The sequence below is a fragment of the Delphinus delphis genome, chromosome 2 (genome assembly GCF_949987515.2).
Source record: "Delphinus delphis chromosome 2, mDelDel1.2, whole genome shotgun sequence".
In the NCBI taxonomy this organism is placed as follows: Eukaryota; Metazoa; Chordata; class Mammalia; order Artiodactyla; family Delphinidae; genus Delphinus; species Delphinus delphis.
Genome location: NC_082684.1, coordinates 128,556,861 through 128,578,733, shown reverse-complemented (window position 1 = coordinate 128,578,733; position 21,873 = coordinate 128,556,861). Strand labels below are relative to the sequence as shown.

The window sequence follows — 21,873 nt, the reverse complement described above, 5'->3', positions numbered from 1 at the left end:
ATACTACTTACGTAAGAGCAGGGAGGGAGACATGACCTGAGTTGGTTCTTTTGGCTTATGCACCTATTTATAAAAATGATTTTGCTTAACTTATACTCTTGGACTCCTCTCTCCTGAATGTTGAGTCTCAAAATCCTCTGCATTATTCCTGTTTTACAGACAAAGAAACTGAGGTCCCACAGGGTCTTCAACATCAGGGGAGATTGATCGGAAAGAACCAGCACAGGTCATCTCACCTTCACTCCCTTTCAATAACGTCATTCTCAATACACTAAGAATTGCTAGTTAACTAGCTTTCTCAGCTTCTGTTACCCTGAAATACAGCCAAGCAGGTCAAGATGCAGAATACCCATCATCTGCATAGTACCTGGAAACATGCCAAGCCCTAAAGACATGGAATGTTTTCCATTCATAGCACTGCCCAGGGCACATTCTAGGAGCATAGTGAATGCACTGCTGAGTTTAATCAAATCAAACAGTGTCACTTTCCCATCTGGATGTAGAACACCCAAAAGATAATTTCCATGCTCACCTATCCACAGCTCTGTCTAGCAAGTAAAACAGAGCCTGAAGTACCACATGTTGGACTGACTTGTGGGGATGATGTAATCTGGCAGTGAAGAGGGCAATGGAGGCTCCTGTTGGGTCCCGAACATTCTAGAGCAAACAAAACAAGAAATATTTAGAAATCAAATAGAAAATCACAGAAATCACGAAGCCCTCTTATCCTGCACAAAGGTTTGTTATGAAGAGAACAGATGCTGATAATACTTCTCTGACTTGCATCAATTGCTCCAGAAAAGGAAGAAAGCTTTTTATCATCCCATGTCTGATTCTCAGCACCCCCTGGATTCCTTCCCCCTGTGGTAGGAAAAAACCACATTCTCTTAACTCTTCAATTACAGAGAAATTAAACAATGGTCTACACTGGCTGCCTAGCTAATTTTCCCAGGCAGGATAGCAAAGAAATAAGCAACAGGAGAAATCCATAGAATATAACAATGGTTTCTATACTCTGCCTTAAAAGTACTGCTGGATAGTTACTGGAAAGGCTGTGGTCTCTAAGTGGAGAGAGCTTGCATTAAATAAGGAAGGATGGACCTCTGACACATTTTATACCCATCCCAAAGGCCTTAACTAACCTTAATGGACCAGTGAAGAAACTTTTCTAAATGTACTGTACAACTGATTTTCAATTATTTCAATTATTACTGGAATAATTTTATGCCAAACTTCACATCTGCTCTCCACTGTTGAGACTCTCTGATTCAGGATAAGATATCTAGGAACAAAGTCCAAAGAGAACAGCTACACAAGAAAATAACAAGATACTACAAGAGGGGTTCATTAATACTCACTAAGATGGTGAATTTTCCACTAAGGATCTCAGAACGGAGAGGTTCCTCATGAGGTTTCAGCTTCACAATGCCCTCCTTCCTTCGTGTTTCCTGAAAATAAAAAAAGCAAGATGAATTAATATAAAAATACTGTACACCCATGACAGCTTTATGTAACCACCAAATCTCAGAGATAAGGGATTTTGGAAATCAGCTTACTGAATCATGAATTCCTTTGTAACCCCCCTCTAGGCCAACTGAGTGTTGTCAGAATTCTTGTCCAATGCCAGCTTATCAGCCCCTTCGGGCTTAGGTTTTTTCTTTGAATCAGTGAGAATCCTAACCCTGAAGACCAACCACTATATATCAATCATTACAGTGCAAGGTCAAAGCTCTTAAACATGCAGCAGCACTGATATTAAAATATGCACCCCAAACTGTCTGGAAACAGATATCCTAACACATCCTCCAGGCTTAGGCCTCTCCTGTCTTAAATAGGAGCCATCCCTCCCCTCAATATACTCTCCAACAACAGCTACCATGACCTCATTTTAATTCATCTTCACAGCCAGATTCTTTAAACTCATCCTCAGTTCCCTCACACTCATTCCACTGCACTCTCGTTTCCTCCCAAACTAACTATACCATCCAGAGCTCCTGCTCAATCCAATGGGCATTTTCAGTCCTCCTTCTACATGACAAGGGTGACTACTCACATTCTCTTTTTCCTGAGACATTCTCTATTTTTGACTAAAAAAAAAAAAATACTCTCTTGGTTTTTCTATTTCTTCAGCTACTCCTTCTAAGTCTCTTGTGGGCTTTTTTTCATTCATTTGTTCACTCATTTCACTCACTGACTCATTCATTCATTCTGTCAGTATTTGTTGAGCAACTATTATGTGCCAGGCACTCAGCTAAGTGCTAAGAACACTCTGGTGAATAAAACAAACTAGGTCTTTGTTTATATTCTTCCCCAATTCATCCCTAAAATCAAATTCAAACGCCTTCAGAGGCAAGGCAGCAAGTGAAGACAGTATGAGTGCTGGAGTCACAGGAGAGTGCATGCCTTACATAAAGCATTCAAACTTAACTTTAAAAAACAACACTGGACCAAAGAAAGCAAAAGGTCTGAAATGAAGTTCTGCCCTACACATCTCCCTATTCCTCACACTCTCCCAGGATGACCTCACCCATTCTCATGGCTCCAATATTCACCTCCAATATTCTACTTTGGTCACTCTGAAATCACTACTTCCAGTCCAGCCTTCTTTTCCCAACCCTAGACTCACATCCCAACTGCTTAGAGGACATGTCTATTTGGATATCCCATTGGCACTTCAACCTTAACACGGCCAAACTGAACTCATGACCTACTCTCTCCACGTACCTGTACCCATTCAGTGTCTCTTAATTAGTGAATGCCACCACCATTTACCACCCTGCCACCCAAGTCAGAGACCTGGAATTCTCCACTTCCCTTGCCTCACACTAGTTTAATAAGCAACTCTGTCCTATCAATTTTACTTCTAGAATCTGACCACTTTTTCTCTATCTCCCTGACACTACATTTAATGACACCACAATCATCTCTCTCCTAGTAAGTACAACAGCCTTATAATTGGTCTGTCTCCAGTATAGCCCTTCTGGTCCATCCTCTAAATCACAGTGAAAATAATCTTTCAGAAAGCAAATCTGATCAAGGCATTCTGTTGTTTATACCTTCAATGAATTTCTCTGCCCTTAAGAAAAAGCAGATACTCTCTGATCTGCCCTTGTTTACCTGCTGCTCAATCTCTTGCCATGCCCCCTTCTCGCACTCAGCATTTCTGATCAGCTCAATTTGTCTCCTGCCACTAGGCATCTGAACTTGCTGTTCTCTCTGCCATACTCCCCTACTGTCTGATTCCTACTCATTCTTCTACTCTTAATTTAGAAGTCATTTCCTTCAGGAAAGCTTCCTTGACCCTCTTAATTAAATGTGCTTTCCACAGAACCCAGTACTGTCGTATCATAACATTTCTGTAATTGTTTATTTACTCTCTTTCTAAATAGTAATCTCTGCACTGGGAACATAGTAGATATACAATAAATATCTGTTGAATAAATGAATGAATATTGAACAAGATGACCCACAAAATGGGTGTAAGTGAGCTTTAGTTTTAAGCTCTTAAATTAATCCTAGTGCCTCTTATCTCAGTCTTTTTTTTTTTTTTTTAAATTTATTTAGGGAGCTTCTAAGTATCTTCAGAAGGATTTTCTCACTCCAAGGTAGGGCTCTTAGATACCGATCCACTTTTTTTTAATGGGAGTGGGGAGAACCACTGTTTGTGTAGACTGTGGCAGAAACAACAGCAACATAGAGAACCCAGGGGCCACATGGCAGGTCCATCCCTGAGGTACATACTCTGTAGGAGTGAAACAACTCTATGGCACGGAGCACATCAAACTTCCGGGCCATGAGGAACTTGACGGCCACATTCCAAGAGAGGGGGGAAACGTTGTACTGAACTGTCCACTTGTTAATCTCTTCAAGAAACTGCTTGGTGGCCTGTTTGACAAAGAAAGTAAAGATAGTTATTAGAGAATATATTTACAGAAACAAAAAAATAAGCAAGAAAAAAAATAAACTTTCCCCAAGCAAGTTTGAACCCAAAGTTTACTAGACGGAACAGGGAAAACAAAAGTTGGAAACAGATCTGAAACCAGAAATTGTTAAATTTCATACAACTCAATGAGGCCAGAAGCCAGAGCCAGGTACAGAGAGCAGGGCTTAGCACAGGAATGTATGAAGAAATATAATGAGGGGAAGATCAAGGCTCCCAAATATGATGCAAATTACTGGCCCCAAAGCAAAAAAAAAAAAAAAAAAAAAACCCAGCAGAGTTTGTTTTTTGTTGTTGTTGTTTTTTAAGGCTAAAAAAAAAAAGTGGATGGGCCCTCTGAAGAGTTATTGCCTAACGCACAGTGTAGTACAGCAGTCTCAGCTGCTGTTTTGGCCCCGTGAGCCAGTCACACAAAGTAAAACAATCAGAAAATGGTTTTAGTTCTGAAATTAGCAATACTGTTGAGAGCAGCAAAATGATTAGAAGAATTTAACAAATGTAAAGGCCAACTGCTCTTCGCACTGACTGACCCACAGGACCTCTTTGTGCTTCATATGGCAGCCCCCAAAACTGGACACCAGTGCCCAGAGGGTCATTAATAGCTCCTCTGGATAGTGGTATGGGAGAGGGGTGTGAGGGTAGAGAACCTACTACTGGGGGAGGAGTGGGAATTTTCATTTTTACTGTTTAATCCCAAGCTGACAAGATGCCTATTTCCATAATTATTCCTATCTCTTGATTAATCCATGCTCTTTTATACTCTCTCACCCTATTTCTCCTTACATTTTAACCAGTCTCCGCTCTAACCAAACCACCCTTCTGTTTCTTCATTTTAGAATAGGATTTTTTTGCATGCATTTTCTAAATTGCTAAACGTTTTCTGCACGGCTATTTTTTCCCTTCCAATCAGAGACGTTTCTCACTTATTGGTCCAAAATGTGATCAACTTGATGAGAATTCTGAAATTTAATTGATCAACCAACCAACCCCTCAGTTAAGATGTATTTATTAAACTATTGTGGGGACTTCCCTGGTGGTCCAGTCAGTAGGACTCTGCGTTCCCAATGCAGAGGGCCTGGGTTCGATCCCTGGTCAGAGCACTAGATCCCACGTGCATGCCACAACTAAGAGTCCACATGCCGCAATGAAGATCCCGCCTGTCGCAATGAAGATCCGGCGCAGCCAAAATAAATAAATATTTTTAAAAATAAAAAAATAAATAAAAAAATAAACTATTGTATATTTAACTATTTGTTAATATCTGTGCTACATATAAGGAATACAAAAATGAGGTTTGTTTCAAGAGGTTTAAGATCAACCTACTATGTGACCGTGGTCTCTAATATTTCTTTACTTTTTAAAAATATTTGTTTATTTATTTATTTTGGCTGCCCCGGGTCTTAGTTGCAGTACACGGGATCTTTTTTCGTTGCGGTATGTGGGATCTTTTTTTAGTTGTGGCATGGGGGCTTCTCAGTTGCAGCACATGAACTCTTAGTTGTGGCATGCGAACTCTTAGTTGCGGCATGCATGCGGGATCTAGTTCCCCGACCAGGGATTGAACCCAGGCCCCCTGTATTGGGAGCAGGGAGTCTTACCCACTGAACCACCAGGGAAGTCCCAGTCTCTAATTTTTCAATTCAAAAACAGGGGAGAGGACTTCCCTGGTGGTCCACTGGTTAAGACTCCACGCTTCCACTGCAGGGGGCATGGGTTTGATCCCTGGTCTGGGAAGTTCCACATGCCACATGGTGTGGCCAAAAAAAAAAAAAAAAACAGGGGAGAAAGGGTAACAGGAATGACCTACTTCAGAGTCTTGGCAACAAGTCCTACCTTGCAAATACAATCCAAATTGCTACATACGTGTTTAAATAACTAGCAAACTAGAATCCCAGGAGGGTCAGCAGTACCTCATATAACAGAGCACCTGATTCATTCCCCCAATTTCTAGGAAAGGATAAAGGCACTTTACAAACCAGGGTAAAATCTAAGAGGCCTGGGGCTGCACCTGAGCTTTAGAACCCTCCAACTGAGGCAACATACCTCACATCAACTGGAAAAGGAGAGAACCAGCAAAACTAATCAGGCAAAGTGCATAAAGAGAGCCAAGAAATAAAGGCTATGAAGAAAAGCTTTCAGACGATCACTTTGGCCCAGAACCAGTTACAGTCAGACCAGAGAAATGAGTCCCAGAGAAGACAACAGGACAAACTTAGAATGCTCCACCAGAAAACAGTTGGAGTTGCCTCTGTGGGGTGAGTGGCCAGCATCAGAATGAGGAAAGACGGAAGGGAAAAGAAGCCGGCACAGAAAGATCCCAGAAACAAAAGTGCGGCAAGTCCGGAAGGTCCTAGGAGATTTTGTAAAGGCTATTTGTTTAATTAACATATCATCTTCTCAAGCCAGCTCTCTCCTGGGCATCTCTGAAGCTGCCTGTAGAGTAAAACACCAGAATAACAGAATATCTTTTTCCCCTTTTTCTAATAAAAACAATCAAAAGACAAAACAATATGCAGGTGGGAGGGGGAAATATAGTTAAATGACCAGGAGGTGATATGAAATCCAACTATTAAGACGATTTTTCATTTCTCATAAATAAGCCACACCCCAACAAGAGTCACACAGGTTTCACACACTTCCTTCCAGGTACATATTGGCTTCCTTCTCATTAAACTCAGTTCCTTCAAGGTTCTTAATGTCCTGTAGCTCCCAAGAGCTGCTGCCTTGAGCTGACCTCTGTCCCCCGCTGGTCAGGATGTTGTTCTTGGCTTTAAGCATGGGAACAATTCCTCCAGATTTGGCAGGACTAGGCCTTGCATGAAGAGAGTCCAGTGTACTATAAACAGTGATGTGATATTTACGGATACAAATACACTCATATCGCCTGCTATGTTCAGCCTCATTCTCTCTCTCCTGCATGCCCATTCCTCTGGTCAAAGAGATGAGCCTCTTAGACAAGCTAGAAAGATGGTCTCATCTTCCACAGCCCCTCTCTAAACAGTTCATCAGGTCTCTCCCTCCGTCTACACAAGGGTTTGGCACAGCCACGAAGTACAGACCAATTTGTGGTTCTGTTTGTTACCAGAAAAACAAGCCCCAGATATTTTAATGAGCGATACACTCTTCAGAAGGGATCACTGAAATTCCTGAAATTAATATTCAGTGTATTTCCTGGTGAAAGAAAGAATGAGCCAAATGGTTAAGTCACAGCTTACAAAATACTTCAGATCAAGGTGAATAATTTGAAGCTATCTAGGCTTATGAGTAATCACAAGTTGTTCACACCTGGCAACAAAGGCGTGGTCACAGTTCAAACAGCTTTGGTCTTCCTTTGGGAAAAGGTCCGAACTGATGTACAGAAAAACTAACATTATCACTTACAACCCTTCTCAACCAGCTTGTTAGGTATGGGTAAGATTTGTTACAGCATAGTCAAAGCTTACTGTAATTACATACTTCTCCCACAATCATGTTTAAATTGATAAAAACAAGTTTCTTGACTAAGAAACCAGAGAACCACTATAAAATGGCTGAGAAATCTGTCAGTTAAGTGATTACACCCTGGACACTATCTACTGGTGTTGTATGGTATAGGAGAGAATAAAACCAACAACATAATCTTGTTATATTAAGCCCCAAGAGCAGCTATAATTTTCAGATGAACTCTAGGCAAGGGGCCAGCAACCCAAGAGGTCCAGAAGAATGGGCTGGCACCCTTGGTTCCACAGTTAGTACCTAAAATTCTGTATTCCAAGACAATGTGGGCAAGAGTGAAACCTATTCTTGAAATAAAGTCCTGGGATGTCAGCCATCTAACCACCAAGAAACAAGTCTAGCAGTGTAGTGGGTTTGGGAGTCAGAAAGAACCCATCCTCTCACTCACTCCTGTATGATCTGGGCAAGTCACTTAACCTCTCTGAGCCTCTATTTCTTCATGAAAAGATAAGGCTTGAACAAGACAACAGATAAGAAGCATTCACCACACTACCTGGCACTTGGTAGGCAGTCTCTGAATGGATGTTCATTCTTTCTTCTTTTTTTTTTTTTAATTTATTTATTTTTGGCTGCATTGGGTCTTCGTTGCTGTTCACGGGCTTTCTCTAGTTGCAGCGAGAGGTGGCTACTCTTTGTTGAGGTGCGTGGGCTTCTCATTGCAGTGGCTTCTCTTGTTGCAGAGCACGGGCTCTAGGCGCACAGGCTTCAGTAGTTGTGGCTCGCGCGCTCTAGAGCACAGGCTCAGTAGTTGTGGCGCACAGGCTTTGTTGCTCCACAGCATGTGGGATCTTCCTGGGCCAGGGCTCGAACCCATGTCCCCTGCATTGGCAGGTGGATTCTTAACCACTGCGCCACCAGGGAAGCCCATTCTCTTTTTTTCTTAACTCCAGTCATTTCACACTAAAACTTCTTTCAACAGAGAGTTCCTCAAAATCAAGTGACCTTTGTTGTTTCTCTTTAGCCTGTAGCAATTCAATCTCTCTAATCCATTTTATCCAAAAGCATAAATTTAAATTAGAAACTTCCAATATGTGTTAAACTGTAATACAAAAGTCTCTAAAGGATCAACTTATCCTCATTCAGGGCTCTGTGGCAACATAGGAAAAGCTAGGTCCAGAAGTATTTATACCCCATAGCACAGGGAGATCAGCTTGGTGCTTTGTGACCGCCTGGAGGGGTGGGATAGGCAGGGTGGGAGGGAGGGAGATGCAAGAGGAAAGAGATATGGGAACATATGTATACATATAACTGATTCACTTTGTTATAAAGCAGAAACTAACACACCATCGTAAAGCAATTATACTCCAATAAAGATGTAAAAACAAACAAACAAACAAAAAGAAGTATTTATACCCTTGCTCCCAACTCTCAATGCTTTTGTCCCTACACTGGCAGCTCTGGAGATTAACACTGCCATCCTGAGCACTAATCCTTTTTAACAGCATCAAACTGACTCGAGAGTATTTCTCATCATAATACAGGAACAATTTTGCTCAGGACAAACACCATGCAAAAAATGCAATCAGTCACCCTGCACTGAATACCTAAATAAGGAAAGTGATTCAATATAAGACTCAGTGTCTGCCTTTTAACAAATGTGAGGTTACCTCCGTATTTCAGCAAATATGCCATTTCCCCATTAATTTCAGTGACAGATGCATTAGTAAATTACCTTCCTCTTATGCCTGTTTTCCCACCTTTCCTTCATTGTGAATTTTCTTGTAATGTCTAGTAATCCCTTTAGTCCACATCAATCTGCCAGGAAACAGAATCTGAGCTAAAATACACTAGCTTGCTATAAGGCAGCAAGGTGAAGTTTGCTGAATTTTCAACCTAAAAACTACGCTCTTGGGACTTCCCTGGTGGTTGCAGTGGTTAAGAATCTGCCTGCCAATGCAGGGGACACAGGTTCAATCCCTGGTCCAGGAGAATCTCACATGCTGTGGAGCAACTAAGCCCGTGTGCCACAACTACTGAGCCTGCGCTCTGGAGCCTGCGAGCCACAACTACAGAGCCTGCATGTGCCGCAACTACTGAAGCCCGCGTGCCTAGAACCCATGCTCTGCAACAAGAGAAGCCACCACGATGAGAAGCCCGCGCACTGCAATGAAGAGTAGCCCCCGCTCCCCACTACTAGAGAAAGCCTGTGTGCAGCAATGAAGACCCAACACAGCCAAAAATAAAATTATTTTTTAATTAATTAATTAATTTTAAAAAGAGCCAGAGGCTTTCCTGGTGGTGCAGTGGTTAAGAATCCGCCTGCCAATGGAGGGGACATGGGTTCAGGCCCTGGTCTGGGAAGATCCCACATGCCACAGAGCAACTAAGCCCGTGCGCCACAACTACTGAGCCTGCGTGCCTAGAGCCCATGCTCCTCAACAAGAGAAGCCACCACAATGAGAAGCCCGCACACCGCAACAAAGAGTAGCCCCCGATCGCCGCAACTGGAGAAAGCCCATACACAGCAACAAAGATCCAACGCAGCCAAAAATAAAATAAATAAAATTCAAAAAAAAAAAAGAGCCAGTGCTGGGACTTTCCTGGTGGTCCAGTGGTAAAGAATCCGCCTTCCAATGCAGGGGACACGGGTTTGATCCCTGGTTAGGGAACTAAGATCCCATACACCAGGGGGACAACTAAAGCCCACATATCACAACTACTGAACTCGCGTGCCTCAACTAGAGCCCACATGCTGTAAATTACAGAGCCCTCATGCTCTGGAACCTGTGGGCCACAACTAGAGAACTACAGGCCACAACTAGAGAGAAGTCCACGCACCACAACAAAGAGCCCAAGCACCACAACGAAAAAAGGCACGCGGGTGCCTCAAAGAAGATTCCGCGTGCCACAACTAAGACCCGATGCAGCCTAAAATAAATAAAAGAGCCAGTGCTTGCTTTCTTTTTCTTTTATTATTATTTTATTGCCTTATATCTGAGGTTTACAACAGTGCTTGGCACTCAGCAAAAATACTTGAATAATTAATAACAAGTAAAGGATGGATAAGCAATTCTTCAAAGAAACTCAACTGGCCAATAAAGTTACAGAAAATATTCAACCTCATTAGTAATCATGGAAATGTAACCAAAACCAGCCAAGGTTCCCTTCCACCCCGCTCAATGCTACTACCTAGTGTTGGTGAGGGTTCAACAAAGGCACTCAAGCAGTCACTAAAAGACTATAAAAAACAGCATATTCTTTGACCCCGCAATTCCACTCCCAGAAAAATAACCTAGATCTGTGAACATTTTCATCAATAAGGATAATTAACAAAACAGTACAAATCACCTCAAAATATAAATTGGTGAAACAATGGTAGTACACAGAATGTAACATTAAGATGAAAAAATGCTCATTAAACATTAACACAGATCATTAACAAATAGGTAACAACAGAATCTCATTTTCATTTCTTAAAGTCTGAATACATAAAAATATGAAAATGTTTGCAGTAGTTATTACCACCACTAAGTGTTAAGATGAACACTCTGAAATCTTGGTGTTTTCCTGTATTTCCCCAGTTTTGCCTTACAATAAACATGCGTTACTTTTGTAGTCAGAAAAAAGGGGAGGGGAAGGTTTGGGAGTAAATTTGACAAATCAATTTTGAAGTGCTGAGTCCCTAGCAAAGTATTCTCCCCCAAGACTGCCACCCTTAAACCTTAGTAACTCTGCTACTAATTCAAATCACTATAACAGTGGTGCTGTTTGGGCACCCAAACTTTAAATGAAGCTAGAGGTGGAGCAATATTAAATTCAGCACTTCTAACTGCTGGAGTAACCACTCTGCTCGATCCCAGCTCTACAACTTACTAGCTCTGTGCTGTTTCCTTATCTGTTAAAAGTGATGAGTACCCTGCTCATAGGAATGTTGAGGTTTAAATGAATTAATGTTTCATTGATAATAGAACCCAACATATGTAAGCCTTACATGTAAGAGCCAGTGCTTTCTTTTTTTAATTAATTATTTAATTTATTTATTTTTGGCCACATTGGGTCTTCGTTGCTGCGCGTGGGCTTTCTCTAGTTGCGGCGAGCAGGGGCTACTCTTCGTTGAGGTGCACAGGCTTCTCATTGCAGTGGCTTCTCTTGTTGCAGAGCACAGGCTCTAGGTGTGTGGGCTTCAGTAGTTGTGGCTTGCAGGCTCTAGAGCGCAGCCTCAGTAGTCATGGCACATGGGCTCTAGGCGTGTGGGCTTCAGTAGTTGTGGCTTGCAGGCTCTAGAGCGCAGGCTCAGTAGTCATGGCACACGGACTTAGTTGCTCTTCGACGTGTGGGATCTTTCCAGACCAGGGCTCGAACTCATGTCCCCTGCATTGGCAGGTGGATTCTTAACCACTGAGCCACCAGGGAAGTCCCCAGTGCTTTCCTAAATAGGGTTTTACTGCATCTTGGAAGGAAAAAGTTTTAAGAAAAACTTTCTGATTTTATTTCATAACTTCTGTTATGAAATAATGTAAGAAAATCTGTCAAAAAAAAAAAAAAAAAAGGAAGCGGTCAGCCAGCGGGTGCCTCCAGGACTGAACGGCTGAGGGTGGGCTGCCGTCAGTCTCTGCAGGCTGCGCCAGGCCTCCTGAGAGTCTAAGGTGGTCCACTGTGTATAAGCATTGGTGGTCCTACACAGGTCACCATGCAGAACGCCATGAGTTAGAAGCTGGGGGACGGAGGGCTTAGAGATGCTTGAGGGACATCCTTAACCTACATGAAATGTTGGAGGTTGAGGTGAAAAATATGGCTTTGATATCTTCATGGAAGACTGCATTATTTCAGGACTTCCCTGGTGGTCCAGTGATTAAGAATCCACCTTCCCATGCAGGGGATGTGGGTTCGATCCCTGGTCGGGGAACTAAGATCCCACATGCCTTGGGGCAACTAAGCCCACGCACTGCAAGTACTGAGCCCACGCGCCACAACTAGAGAGAAGACCATGTGTCACAACGAAACATCCTGCATGCTGCAATGAAGATCCCACATGCTGCAACTAAGACCCGACGCAGCCAAATAAATAAATAAATGTTTTTTTAAAAAAGACTGCATTATTTCAATCCTGAATCTGGTTCAGTTCCCTTATTGACTTATTACTATATTTTAAAATGTTTGTTTAATTAAAAAAAAAAAGGAAAAGGTCAACCAAAAATCCCATCACCCTACAGCTGTTTTCATGTTTTAATCACTTAAAAGTGGACTTCCCTGGTGGCGCAGTGGTTAAGAATCCGCCTGCCAGTGCAGGGAACACAGGTTCGAGCCCTGGTCTGGGAAGATCCCACATGCCGCAGAGCAACTAAGCCAATGCGCCACAACTACTGAGCCTGCGCTCTAGAGCCCACGAGCCACAACTACTGAAGCCGGCACACCTAGAGCCCGTGCTCCGCAACAAGAGAAGCCACTGCAATGAGAAGCCCACGCATCGCAATGAAGAGTAGGCCCCGCTTGCCGCAACTACAGAAAGCCCGCGAACAGCAACGAAAACCCAACACAGCCAAAAATAAATTAATTAATTAATTAAAAAATAATAATAATTTAAAAGTTAAAGTCAACAGAAAAATACTAATAGATATATACTTTTCTAAGTTTATGTCCCCACAACCACACACACCCCCCTCACACACACACACACGCATCTTGGGGGAAGGGAAGAAGAAAGAGGGACTATTCAAGTAGACATTGTTTTAGTGCAGAGACTTGTTTCCTCTCTGGCAACCTTCCATGACTAGTAGCAGTAGTATCCCCCTTCAAGGCAAGAGCACAGCAGAGCTCTTTCAGGCATCCACTCATGTAGTCAGTCAAGCATTCACAAGTATTTGCTGAGGGCCTACTCTATGCTAAGCAGTACAGTAGCTGTTGAGGAGACATAATTTAGAGAGAGAAAGACCCATTCTGAGCAGGTTACAGTCATTAAAACATGGAGACATGTATAAATGGATCAGCATCATATAATTTGATAAGTTCTAAGACAGATCTATGAACAGAGTACTATGGGATTCAAACTCTCTACGAGAATTAAAAACAAATCTTTTTTTTTTTGGCAAATACATGAAATTTCCATTTTATTACAGTTTTATACCACATTAGTTCAAATGCATTTCTCTACAACTACTCCAACAGAGCTCCTCTAGAATTACTTCAGTCATCCTTAACATGTGACTTTACCAGACTTTGAATGTAAAATAAACATATAAAATTTCAAATTAGTAACTTTTAATTATGAATGGGATAAGAAATAAAGCCATCAGATGATGTCTGGGGCTATTAACTTCCAACAAGACACTCTGTTGAAATGTTTCTTCTGATACCCCAGGTATAAATGAGAACCTTCAAAAAACAAGGGAAGACCAAAGTACAATAAAGAAGCCTCTGCAGCTTAAGCCTCCCCTAGTCCTAAACCTCTGACAGAAGCCAGGCAAAGCATCTTTCGTGCAAATTAAGTGGGTGTCCAGTATTTCCATGTAGTTGGGCTTTCAGAGACAGACACTCAAGCATATCACGAGGATACACCATCTTGGCTCTGGTTGTATTAATTATGCCTGAAGAGTTTAATACCCATCCAAGTCCAAAGGTGGAAGAACACATAAACGGGTATGGTAATCGGCAAGAGCAGACTGTAAAAGCACAGGCTGGTTGTGCTAGTGCAGCCCTGTGGGAAGTTTTCTTCCACAGAGGACGAGTATAACAGTCCTGCTAAAGAGACCAATGGAATAAGGACAGTCAACGCAGGAAGAGACAGAAACATTCTTTTCCTCCACTTATTACCCGTCACTCCGACTTTTTAAAAGGTGGATGGTATTTAGAAAATTTAGTTGTGTGTGTTGTTATTTTTAAGTATGATCTAATGCTGCTCCATTTCTTCTTGCTTCTTATTTTGATGTGTCATCCTGGCTGCCTGTGGTATCATATTAGGAATCCCATCAATAATTGGATAGGCTATTCCTAACTCTTCGTTAATCAATTCATTTGTCGATGCTTCATATCTGAGCAGCTTCTTGGAGAGCGGGCACACCAGGAACTCCAGCAGCGCTGGGTCGAAGGCGCGGGGAGGTTTCCTTGTCCTCTCGCTCTTGTCTGTGGACAACATGTGCAGATACCTCTGGGCGACCGCAGATGGCTGTGTACGTGTCCCCCACAGCGCTGAGGCGAGCCGGCCGCACACACCGCTCAGCATGTTCTGGCCAACAACAAATCTTTTTAAAAGAGTGCCTTGAAGGATGAATAGAAATTTGCCAGGAAGAGACAAGAATTCTCTTTAGAGAAAACAAAATGTGTAAAGGCAGAGTCATGAAAGAACAGGGATTACTGGGGGATACAGTGTAGCCAGTGTGTCCAGTGTATATGACAGAGAATGGTGGGATATGAGCTGACATGGAGGCTGAGCCACACAGGAAAGGCCCATGATCCTATACACATGAAGGACTCAACAGAGACTTTTTTTTTTTCTGGCTGTGTTGGGTCTTCGTTTCTGCACGCGGGCTTTCTCTAGTTGCAACGAGCAGGGGCTACTCTTCGTTGCGGTACAGGGTCTTCTCATTGCGGTGGCATCCCTTTGTTGCGGAGCACAGGCTCTAGGCACGTAGGCTTCAGTAGTGCAGCGTGTGGGCTCAGTAGTTGTGGCACACGGGCTTAGATGCTCCGCGGCATGTGGGATCTTCCCGGACCAGGGCTCAAACCCATGTCCCCTGCACTGGCAGGCAGATTCTTAACCACTGCACCACCAGGGAAGTCCCTTAACAGAGATTTTTAAGAGAAGGTATGAAATACATTTAGTCTTCCTCTCCCAGCTAAAAATGACTCTGCCAGCAGTGGGGAAGCCAGACTAGAAGGAAAAAATCTAGCAGCAGGGAGGGAAGTTCCTAGCACTGTGCCTGGCATTAATAAATATCTCTAATAATATCTAATAAATATGTATGAATGAATAATGAACAACAGAACTCTAAAGAACATTAACATTTAGAGGGCAGAGGAGGAAAAACCAAAGAACTTTTAAGATTCACTTTTAGAAGTACTAGTGACCACTGAGCATCAAAGAAATGTGAATGAAAAAACAAGAGTTGTCAAATATCCCCTACACACACACAAAAAAAATACCTACAGGCTCAGATGGTTTTTATGCCATATTCTATTAAACCTTCATGGTCCACATAACTCTGATGTTGTAGAAAGAGTAGTTTAACAGAGGACAAATACATCATAACCAAAGAGGGCTTATCCTAGGAATGAAAAGACAGTTTAACCTAGGGACATCTACCAACACAATTTTCTATATTACCAGATACTAAAGAAGAAAACGTATATAACCGTCTCAACAGATGCTGAAAATGCACTGAATAAAATTCAACACCCATTATGACTTTGTTTAAAAATGAGCAAACTAGGGACCTTCCCTGGTGGCGCAGTGGTTAAGAATCCGCCTGCCAATGCAGGGGACACAGGTTCAATCCCTAGTCCGGGAAGATCCCACTTACTGTGGAACAACTGGGCCCATGCACCACAACTACTGAGCCTGTGCTCTAGAGCCTACAAACCACAACTACTGAACCCACGTGCCACAACTACCGAAGCCCGCGCGCCTAGAGCCTGTGCTCCACAACAAGAGAAGCCGCCACAATGAGAAGCCCTCAAGGAAGAGTTGCACCTCAAGGAAGAGTTGCCTCTACCGGCTACAACCAGAGAATAGCCCGCGCGCAGCAAGGAAAACCCAAAGCACCCAAAAATAAAAAAGAATAAATAATAATTTTTAAAAGAATGCTGAGTCCAGATAACCATGAAGGAAGGCTTAACACCATCCTCCTGATGAAACCACATGGGACTGGTTCTGAAATTCGAGACTCTTCCGTCTATTACATCAAGCATTGTGCAAGAACCAAAAAGAATGAAAGCTAACTGCTATTAAAGGATTAACATAACAATGGGAACTGAATAGCAGGAAACCCAAAATAGGACTGACCAAGTGAAGCTTCCCATAAGAGTCCAAAGCTTCAAGCAATACTGAAGGGCCGGAGCTAATTCAGCCATTAAACATGAAAAGCTCCTCAGTGTTAATAACTTCCTACCAGGGGAAGTGAAGTCCTAGGGTTTATCAGCACTCCACCAGCCAAGTGTGAAGACCCCAGACCAGGAACAGCTGTTCTCCAATACCTGGGGAGCAAAAAATGTTCTATTCTTTTCAAAGTGCTATTTCTATCTCCCTTGGCTCATGGTTCCCTTCATAAGTAGAGAGCATTGATCACATATTACAGTAAAGGCAATTCAATCCATTCATTTTTTAGAGCAAGACTTTGCCCCTCCCAGTTCACACAGGCCAAAGAGTGTGGTCCAGCAAGAAACAGCAAAGGTAGCAACCATTTGTGAAGCATTTTGACATGCACCAGAGGAAGAACTGTACATACATCATACTCAACAGCCTTGGCACACTGAGTATTATTAACCACATAAAGAAATCAAAGCATACGGAGTCTAAGCAAACTGCCCAAGGTCACTCAACTAATAAATGGCATAGCTGAGGTTTTGAGGTTTGAATTCAAAACTTTTCAAATTCCAGTCTTCCCACTCACTAAGTGGCCTTGAGAAATACAGGATACACATCATTCATCTCATCAGCAGATATGTTATCTGACATATATATTATGACATATATACTAAGTCGTGTCTTTGTCTATGCACAAAATTACTCTGGAAGGATATACAAGAAACTGGTAACGTTGGTTGCCTCAGAGAACTAGGTGGCTGAGAGACATGGCAAGAAGGAGAATATTTACCAAATTCTCCTCTGTACCTTTTTAAGTTTAAATCATGTGACTATATTATCCACCCCCAAAATAAAATGTACCAATTTTATATAGTCTTTAACTAAAATATATATCTAATAAGGACATCTGAACATAATGTTTAAAAAAGTACTTTAGGGAATTTCTTGGCAGTCCAGTGGTTAGGACTCAGTGCTTTCACTGCTGGGGCCCAGGTTCAATCCCTGGTCGGGGAACTAAGATCCCACAAGCCACGTGACGGGGGTGGCGGGGTACTTTAAACTATGCCACCAAATGATGAGTTTGTTGATACTCTATAGTCTTCCTATCAAGACCAAAGATAATGAGTTAGGGAGCTCTACAAAGGGGTAAAGGATTATAGCTGCTTTTAGGAGCTTTAGCACTAAACAGGGGATGCTCCAAGGCCCTTGCAGTGGGGCAATTGTGCCACACTCGCTTTCCTGCTGGAGGTTTTTTGCCAACAGCATGTTTACTAAACATAAGCTGGCATCTCTATTCTCAGGCTTAAATACCACTCTCCAGACAAAGGTTATCAAAGAGGATGAAGAACTCCCAGAGACAATGGAGGAAATAATTCAACAAGAAAATAAGGAAGTAAACATTTCTAAATTGTCACAGGAGAAAATTCATGTCAAGAGGCTGAGGGGCAGAAGAATATAACACAGAATAGAAACATAGAAAAAAACAGAAATCTGGAGAATAAACAGGAAGCTCCTCACCATCAGCAAGTGCAAAGTCATCCAGCTTCCCAGAAGGAGACAGGGGTTGGGGGGAGTGGCGGGGGGAGGGTGCATAATTGGTCACTCCCTATAAGGAAGAACCCAAAGGCAGCTTGCCAGCTGCTACCCATTCCAGCTGGTTAATAAGGGGGTGAACCACACAACCAGAAGAACCCTGGAAAGTCTTTCTAGGGAAAAAAAATCTAAAGGATTTGGAGAACCTAGGGGTGGCGGAGGCCTTTAGTAACAATTTTTCTCTCTGCTTCCAATTGATGGCTGAGACTTCAGAAAGAAAGGAGGAATGTTTATGACTGTCAATAAATTGGAGTTGACCTTCCAGATCCTGCTGGAACATTCTTCTCCTTCCCTTCCTCCCAACCCTGGCTTACTCCTATTTGCCCTTTAGATCAGTCTAAATCCCACTTCTTCATCCGGAAGTTTTTACTGTCTTCCACCCAGGCACACAGTGTTATAAAAGCTTATGTTATTGTCTACCTGCTCCCATTAGCCTATAAGTTTAGAGAGGTGCAAGGGCCAAGTCTTCCACGCTCACAAATGCATACTCAGCACCAAGCACAGCATATGGCTCCATACTGATGAGTAAATATACGAATGATGATGGGCTCTCAGCCTGCTAAAAGAGTGTTGTTGACAGGGAGTAGGAAGAACATGTTTGTCTGAATACTTGCCAATCTGATTATGAGAGCTTAAAATTGAAAATAAAGAGAGAAAAATTCCCAGATAAAACTGGGAAAGAACATCAGGAATGACATAAGAAAAGCAATGGGAGAGGTAACTATTAAGCCACAAAAGAAAATATCTGAAAATTAAGTTGCCAATAGCTTAACTGAAGACATCTAGGGAATTCCCTGGTGGTCCAGTGGTTAGGTCTCTGCACTTCCATTGCAGGGGGCACAGACGGGTTCGATCCCTGGTTGGGGAACTAAGATCCTGCAAGCCACACAGCACAGCCAAAAAATAAATAAATAAGATAAAATAAAAAGGACTGAAGGAAAGAGAAAAAGCAAAGGAATAAAGGAAGTTTATTATTTTTTTTAAAAAGACATCTATAATAGAGATATCCAAAATCAGTTAAAGTTCATGACTTTTATGAAATAAATAAGACATGGTCCCTATCCACAAAAATCTGAGTTTAATGAATTTGTGAATGCCGTATGCCAATGATGGGCAAATCTCATTCAAATCTTAAAGGGGGAAGTGGGACGGCAGTGTGTCTCAAAATGATATTCCCAGTAGAAATCTATAAACCACACTAAAGAATTTCTGAATGAGGATAAAAGAGAGTAATGGACATGATACAGCTGCTGGAGTACACTTCAGCCTGCTCGATAATGGAGAATATAGATTAGTTTCTTGGTTAAGATCCCCAAATTGGCCTGGTAATGATGATGTTAGAGATAGGAAACTTCAGGTACCTCATCATTAGTTGGATATCAAATTTATCTTAAAAGGGGGTAGGGACTGAAAATCTAATAAAATCTTGCTGACAGTTTCATTCTAAAAGGATGAGGGGGGACTTCCCTGGTGGTCCAGTGGTAAAAAATCTGTCTTACAATGAGGGGGAAGTGGGTTCGATCCCTGGTCAGGGAACTAAGATCCCATATGCCGCAGGGCAACTAAAGCCTGCACACCACAACTACTGAGCTCGCACGCCTCAACTAGAGAGCCTGCATGCCGCAAACTACAGAGCCCACGCACTCTGGAACCCGCGCCGCAAGTACAGAGCCCACGTGCCCTGGAGCTTGCACATCACAACTATAGAAGAGAAAACCTGCACGCCACAACTAGAGAGAAGCCCACGCACCACAACGAAAAATCCTGCATGCCTCAACGAAGATCCTGCATGCCTCAACTAAGACCTGATGCAGTCAAAAATAAATTAAATAAGTAAATAAATAATCTAAAAAAATAAAAGGATGGGGGAACTACTATACTGGCCTTAATTCAGATCAAGAACATAAACTAGTTGAAAAACTGAAAGGGTCTCAAAGAGAAAGTAACCATGTAATCTTTGAAAGTGTGATAACCAAGGAGCTTCTGGGTTGGTGAACACACAGAGATCTGGGGAGAGTGGCGCACCTGGGCCTGGAGAGGACATGGAAGTTCTGCACCCCTTCCCACATACCTTGCCCTATGCATCTCTTCCATCTGGCTGTTCCTCAGTTTTTGTAATATATATAAATGTCAAATCACTGTGCTGTACCCCTGAAAATAATATAATATTGTATGTCAATTATACTTCAATAAAAAAGGAAAAAAAAAGAGAGAAAAAAGGTTGATAGCCAACAGCTGAGTGCTGTCAGAAGGCTGCAGTAAAGAGAGCAAGTCCTAGATGTGGCACCAGCAATCCTGTATTAAAGACCTAATTCTGCCACAGCTATGTGCCCTCAAGTCAGTCAAAATTTTTCACCCCATAATTTCCTCAACCAAAAAAGGATAATACCCGCCTACTTCACAGGATCCAATAACTGGCTATCTGGGAAGGCATTATGTAAACCTTACTACACATCAGTAAATAACACCAGACCGTTAACAAAATTAGCTATTAACAACAGAAAATATTTATTGGGTATTGAGCTCTAACCGCCAGACACTTAGTTTTACAGGGATGGTCAAGTCCTCTCAGTGGCCCTAGGAGGTGGATACTCTCATTATCCCCATATTACAGTTGAGAAAACTAAGATTTCCAACTGTTAAGTAACATGCCCAAGGCCCCCAAACAAAAAAATTGGTGGAACCTGACTCAGAATCCAGGTTTTCTGACTCTAGAAAGCTCACATTTTTATCCATTGTGCTTTATATTGCTTTCAAAATGTAGATTTCAGAAAAGTAAATCTCATAATCTAAAACTCTAAAGAGAAGGCAGTTGTTGGTATTTTTTTAAAGAAATCCTCAAAAGCAAGATTCTGACAATAAATTGTGCAATTAATTATGAATTATACCAATTCAAATTTATTTTTTTTTCTTTTTGGGGGGTGGGAGCAATCTGGCTTACACTTAAATTGGATATGATATAACCTATTGCTTTTTTTTTAATTGGGGTATAGTGTTTTACAATGTTGTGTCAGTTTCTACTGTACACTGAAGTGGAGTAGAGTTCCCTGTGCTAGACAGCAGGCTCTTATTAGTTATCTATTTTATACATATTAGTGTATATATGTCAATCCCAATCTCTCAGTTCATCCCACCCCCTTCCTGCCAATTCAAATTTAAAATGAGAACAAGCTAAAGAAACCAGTAGTATGGTTGCATAGCATTCTCCAAGGAGTACAGATGTTAAAAGCACTCCCACAAACACACATATGTATAAAGGAAGAGGGCACAGTAAAAAAAATAATAATAATAGAGTGGTGGTTCTGACCTAAAGGAAAAGTGCTGGGAAAGTCACAGCCCAGAATGAGCCAAGGCCTGTAAACTAAAGATAACAAAAAGAGCTTTGTGAGAACTGTCTAGATCAACTCCTGCTTCTTTTATTTCTCTATCAAAAAGTACAACTTTCGGGCTTCCCTGGTGGCGCAGTGGTTGAGAGACTGCCTGCCGATGCAGGGGACACGGGTTCATGACCCGGTCCGGGAAGATCCCACGTGCCGTGGAACGGCTGGGCCCGTGAGCCATGGCCGCTGAGCCTGCGCGTCCGGAGCCTGTGCTCCACAACGGGAGAGGCCACAACAGTGGGGGGCCCGCGTACCACAAAAAAAAAAAAAAAAAAAAAAGTACAACCTTCAACCTGAAGAGGGGAAGAACAAGCCTTGTGGAAAGCAAGAGCTGAAGTTCAAAATAATAGAGCCCATAATTATTCCAAATCGGTTCAAGCCTCCAGACCTACAAAACCTGACAATCCTGGGAACTCCATAGGAACCTGATGAACATCTGCTATAGAACTTAAAAGACAAGAAAGGTGTCAAAGCCTGAGAATGAGCAAACATAGTCCTAACTTCAA

General features: G+C 42.2%; 2 protein-coding genes across 3 annotated transcripts in view; both read right to left on the bottom strand.

Annotated features, from left to right (window-relative positions):
• The window catches only part of PTPN9 (protein tyrosine phosphatase non-receptor type 9), a 79,429-nt gene that overhangs the window by 41,250 nt on the left and 16,306 nt on the right, over nt 1-21,873 (bottom strand). The window contains exons 1-4 of one of the 2 annotated variants that reach the window (XM_060005572.1): nt 7,929-8,456; nt 3,742-3,885; nt 1,359-1,448; nt 533-657 (exon numbers count right to left, since the gene is read on the bottom strand). In XM_060005572.1, coding sequence (XP_059861555.1) covers nt 533-657; nt 1,359-1,448; nt 3,742-3,795 — 269 coding nt within the window. In that variant the 5' untranslated portion in view covers nt 3,796-3,885; nt 7,929-8,456. Of the gene's footprint in view, nt 1-532; nt 658-1,358; nt 1,449-3,741; nt 3,886-7,928; nt 8,457-21,873 lie in introns of those variants that run through there. The other variant, XM_060005571.1, reaches the window with a different exon arrangement.
• On the bottom strand, nt 13,950-14,169 carry LOC132419791 (phosphatidylinositol N-acetylglucosaminyltransferase subunit Y-like). Its single transcript, XM_060003676.1, has one exon. The coding sequence runs from the start codon at nt 14,163-14,165 to the stop codon at nt 13,950-13,952; it is 216 nt and encodes a 71-aa protein (XP_059859659.1). The 5' UTR covers nt 14,166-14,169.